This window comes from Palaemon carinicauda, chromosome 10, assembly GCF_036898095.1.
Source record: "Palaemon carinicauda isolate YSFRI2023 chromosome 10, ASM3689809v2, whole genome shotgun sequence".
NCBI classification, from domain to species: Eukaryota; Metazoa; Arthropoda; class Malacostraca; order Decapoda; family Palaemonidae; genus Palaemon; species Palaemon carinicauda.
Window position 1 is genome coordinate 91,484,330 of NC_090734.1, and position 5,533 is coordinate 91,489,862.

The 5,533-nt window shown below is 29.9% G+C and overlaps 1 protein-coding gene across 1 annotated transcript in view; it reads right to left on the bottom strand.

The window, feature by feature from the left end:
• Positions 1-2,652: 2,652 nt before the first annotated feature.
• The window catches only part of LOC137648122 (mucin-4-like), a 21,292-nt gene continuing 18,411 nt past the window's right edge, over positions 2,653-5,533 (bottom strand). The window contains exon 3 of the mRNA XM_068381057.1: positions 2,653-2,756. Coding sequence (XP_068237158.1) covers positions 2,653-2,756 — 104 coding nt within the window. The remainder of the gene's footprint in view (positions 2,757-5,533) is intronic.

A 5,533-nucleotide genomic window follows, 5' to 3' on the forward strand; every position in this document is an offset into this window, starting at 1 on the left:
TGTGTGTGTGTCTACATATATATATATATATATATATATATATATATATATATATATATATATATATATATATATATATATATATATATATATGTATATATATATATATATATATATATATATATATATAAATATATATATATATTTATATATATATATATATATATATATATATATATATGTATATATATGAACTGGACATATATATATATATATATTTGTATATATATATATATATATATATATATATATATATATATATATATATATATATGTATATATATATATATATATATATATATATATATATGTATATATATATATATATATATATATATATATATATATATATATATATATATATATATATATATATATATATATATTAGCCACAAACACATGTATATATATATATATATATATATATATATATATATATATATATATATATTTATATATATAAATAAATAAATATATATACATATATATATATATATATATATATATATATATATATATATATATATATATATATATATATATATATATATATACAACCCACAAACACATACATGTATAAATATATGTATATATATATATATATATATATATATATATATATATATATATATATATATATATATGTATGTATATATCACCCACGAATGGCATTTAATACCGAATTCTATCTTGGGAATATATATCCACTTGGAATTTATTTTATGGTAACAGCTTCTGGCCTGGTGCAGATTCGAACCCCCAACTGTGTAGCTGGAAACCATGCCTAGAGTGACTCTACCGAGTGAGCTATCAAGAGAGATAAAAGTTTATGACAAATCTCTGTACATATTCCTGTCGAATTCAGGAACCTGTTCATAGACCTTAAATAAACCCATCTCCACAATGATAGCTGAATTGTGAGTTTGTAACACGTGGTTCTTTAAAATGGACATATATCACAAGCACACGTGATTTCAATCAATGCATATATCACCCACGAATGGCATTTAATACCGAATTCTATCTTGGAAATATATATCCACTTTGAATTCTTTTATGGTAACAGCTTCTGGCCGGGTGGAGATTCGAACCCCTAACTGTGCGGTTGGAAACCATGCCTACAGTGATTCAACCAAGTGAGCTGTCAAGAGAGATAAAAGTTTATGACAAATCTCCGTACATATTCCTGTCAAATTCAAGAATTTGTTTAAAGACCAGAAATAAAGCCATCTCCACATTGATAGCTGAATCGTGAGTTTGTAACACGAGGTTCTTTAAAATGGACATATATCACAAGCACACATGATTTCAATCTATATATATATCACCCACAAATGGCATTTAATACCGAATTCTATCTTGGGAATATATATCCACTTGGAATTCATTTTATGGTAACAGCTTCTGGCCGGGTGGATATTAGACCCCTAACTGTGCGGCTGGAAACCATGCCTAGAGTGACTCAACCGAGTGAGCTATCAAGAGAGATTAAAGTTTATGACAAATCTCCGTACATATTCCTGTTGAATTCAGGAATTTGTTCATAGACCTGAAATAAACCCATATCCACTATGATAGCTGAATCGTGAGTTTGTAACACTTGGTTCTTTTAATTTAACATATATCACAAGCATACATGATTTCAATCAATGTATATATCACCCACAAATGGCATTTAATACAAAATTCTATCTTGGGAATATATATCCACTTGGAATTCATGTTATGGTAACAGCTTCTAGCCGGTTGGAGATTCGAACCCCCAACTGTGCGGCTGGAAACCATACCTACAGTGAATCTACCGAGTAAGCTACCAAGAGAGATTAAAGTTTATGACAAATCTCCGTACATATTCCTGTCGAATCTAAGAATCTGTTCATAGACCTGAAATAAACCCATCTCCACCATGATAGCTGAATTGTGAGTTTATAACACCTGGTTCTTTTAAATGAACATATATCACAAGCAAACGTGATTTCAATCAATGTATATATCACCCACGAATGGCATTTAATACTGAATTCTATCTTGGGAATATATATCCACTTAGAATTCATTTCATAGTAACAACTTCTGGCCGGGTGGAGATTCGATCCCCCAACTGTGTGGCTGGAAACCATGCCTACAGTGACTCAACCGAGTGAGCTATCAAGAGAGATAAAAGTTTATGACAAATATCTGTACATATTCCTCTCGAATTCAGGAATCTGTTCATAGACCTGAATTAAACCCATTTCTACCTTGATAGCTATCATATATATATATATATATATATATATATATATATATATATATATATATATATATATATATATATGAGCCACACACATATATGTACATATATATATATATATATATATATATATATATATATATATATATATATATTTATATATATATATATATATATATATATATATATATATATATATATATATATATATATATATATATATATATATATATATATATACATATATACGTGTGTGTGTGTGAGCCACAAACATATATTTGTATAGATATACGTAAATATATATATATATATATATATATATATATATATATATATATATATATATATATATATATATATATATATATATATATATATCCCAGTTCAACATTTTCCGTTTAATACGGGTGTCTAAGAAACTATAGAAAGTCACCTTCCTCTGCTTTTTCTTCTTCTTCTTCTTCTTTTTCTTCTTCTTCTTCTTCTTCTTCTTCTTCTTCTTCTTCTTCTTCTTCTTCTTCTTCTAAGTAAAGCACAGTCAGGGTTACTTAACTTCACTGTTTTAAAGATAGAATAAATTTAAAATTACGAGTGTGTATGTGTTCATCTCTGCAAGCGAAGGCAAGTGTGTGTGTTATAATGATTGTTCTACAAAGAACAAAACGCATGAAAAACCTTTGGTTTTGGCTTTGTTTGAAGGTCACTTTCATATTTGATGCCATTACAGAGGGATTTGTAGTTCTTAGGGGATTGTTCTATTTTTGGTATCTATAAATATCCTTGCGAGGATGTGGAACTGTATCACAGATATAATCCTTACTCCAATTAATTTCTGTTTTAATTGATAGTCTAGTTATATGTCTTATGCCGAACTTGCAACAACAACAGCATTACTAACGATATTAATAGTAAATTGATTTGTAACAAGGTCTCAGAATTTCTCGTTATTCGTGTAAAGAAGTGCAAACCAAACACGATTTGAAACATCCTATTTCGTTTGTTTCCATTGAATTTTCTTTTGCCGAGATTTAACTAGGTTTTACAAACATTTGATTTCAACTTCTGTTTGAACTTCGACTTTCGCGGTTTCCTTTCGACACGAATTCGCTGTTCTCTGTTTTCCTTCATCCCCAACTACGTCGCAGATATTTTGATATTTTTTTTTTCATGTTAGTCAAGAATTATGGATTTGTGATCTACTTCACGTTGTCTTTAAGAATGATAATGGTTCTAAATTCCTCTAAACATTACTCTTTCTACTAAGTTCGCTGGCATGAATTTATTAATGTTACCACTTAGTCTTATGGCAGTTATAGTGTAATTGATGATTGGAACAATCCTTCCACTCTGTTATTAAGATGAATATAATTGATTTCTTGACCAAATCTCCTTAAACTTTAAGGAGAATGATGAATACATTATTAGAAAAAGAAAGACTATTAACTCTTTAAGGCATGAAGATTTATTGGGCTTTATTTATCTAACGATGTATTCATTATTTTCTTCATCAAACCTTCCAGCAGAATTATTCTGTTTCTTTTGCCCGATCTGGTTACCGAGTTCATTGACTCATAACCTGCCTTAACATCGACAAATTCTCCTATTAGAGGTAGAGGGTACCAAGGGAAAGGTGTAAATAATGATACAAGCAACAGACTTGACATAAGAACTTAGTATCCACATAAATCAAAATCAGCCTCCGGTCACCTAAATAATTGGTTATTTTTAAAATGGTTGACACCCTTCCGAAATGGAGAAAGATTTACTTACAGGGTAAGCCTCAGCCCTACTGCATCAAATTTTTGACCGAATATTCATTATTTTTGTCGCAGTTTTCATATTTGGTTGACTAGACCAGAAAGCATCTCTCCCTTTTTATCTGAGCCTGTCTATATTGAGACGGTAATGGCCTGAGGCAAGCAACAAGATGGAATGGCTTCCCCCCCCCCCCCCGCGCGAGTTTTACAGACACACACGCGCACGTGCACACACGCACACACACACACACACACACACGCACACACACACACACACACACACACACACACACATATATATATATATATATATATATATATATATATATATATATATTTCTCAAAAAGAACAGGGAAATATGTAGTTCTATATATCCATTTATTAAAAATCCCGACGTTTTGTGATCGTCATTATCACATATTCCAGGGCTGCAAATAGGAAGTGAATATATAACATTAAGAAACAGTAATATACAAATATATATATACAAAGTGAAAATTGGAAAAAAAAATTAAAAATTTAAGTAAAAATATTCATAAAACAGAAGTGGAACCAACCTCGCATTATCGCAAATAGAAACTGAATGGCATTAGCAACTACAGAACAAAAGAAAGAAACCTATGACAAGTACAATTGAATGGAGGAAGCTTGGGTGTTTAACGATGGAACCGGTCTTTTAATGAAAATTGACTCCAGAATCGGCAAGTCGTGGGAATTAGATACTTGCTCTATAATGGTAAAATCTCTATTGTCACTATTTATTTTGCACATTTTAGTATGATTGCGATATTTGAATGTTCTGGGTTGGATATTCTGCAACCTCTTCGAAAACTAACACCTCTATGAGAATCAATTCTGACCTTCAACAACCTCTTGGTAGATCCTACGTAGGTCCCAGAGTTACACTTTGGCCAAATATATTGATAAACTACACCAGAGGACATCAAAGGGCTCAATCGATCCTTAAAATTAAAAATAGAGCCAACTGTGAGAGGATTCTTAGGAATTAAGTTTACTACAAAAGCTGGAAAATGTTGTTGTATGATTTTAGTACACTTCTGTCTAAAGGAATCATCATGAATAATAGGAAAGCTCGCATAAAATTTGAGTTTGGGTACTGTTGTTACTTTTTGAGTCTGAGCAAATTTATTATTTAAAAAAAAATTTAGGCGGGAAACAGTTTTTCTTAAAATAATCACATAAATAAAGTACTTCTGTATGAAAACATTCCCAACTAGAAGTAAGTAGGAATGCTCTGTGGAGAAGAGTAAAAATAGAGTTTAATTTAAAATTATAAAAACAAGAGCTATAAAAATTCGAACCTAATCCAGTAAAAGATTTTTTTCTAAAAACCGTGGTATTAAAACCTTCTCTCTCTCTAGATACTAACACATCTAAAAAATGTAATTTATTTCCTTCCTCCTTTTCTATTGTGAACCTTATAATATTGTGCTGTGAATTAGCAAAATCCACGAAGGAGTCAGCACAGAATTCATTTCTGAATAAAGCGAAGGTGTCATCAATATATCTGACATAAAACAG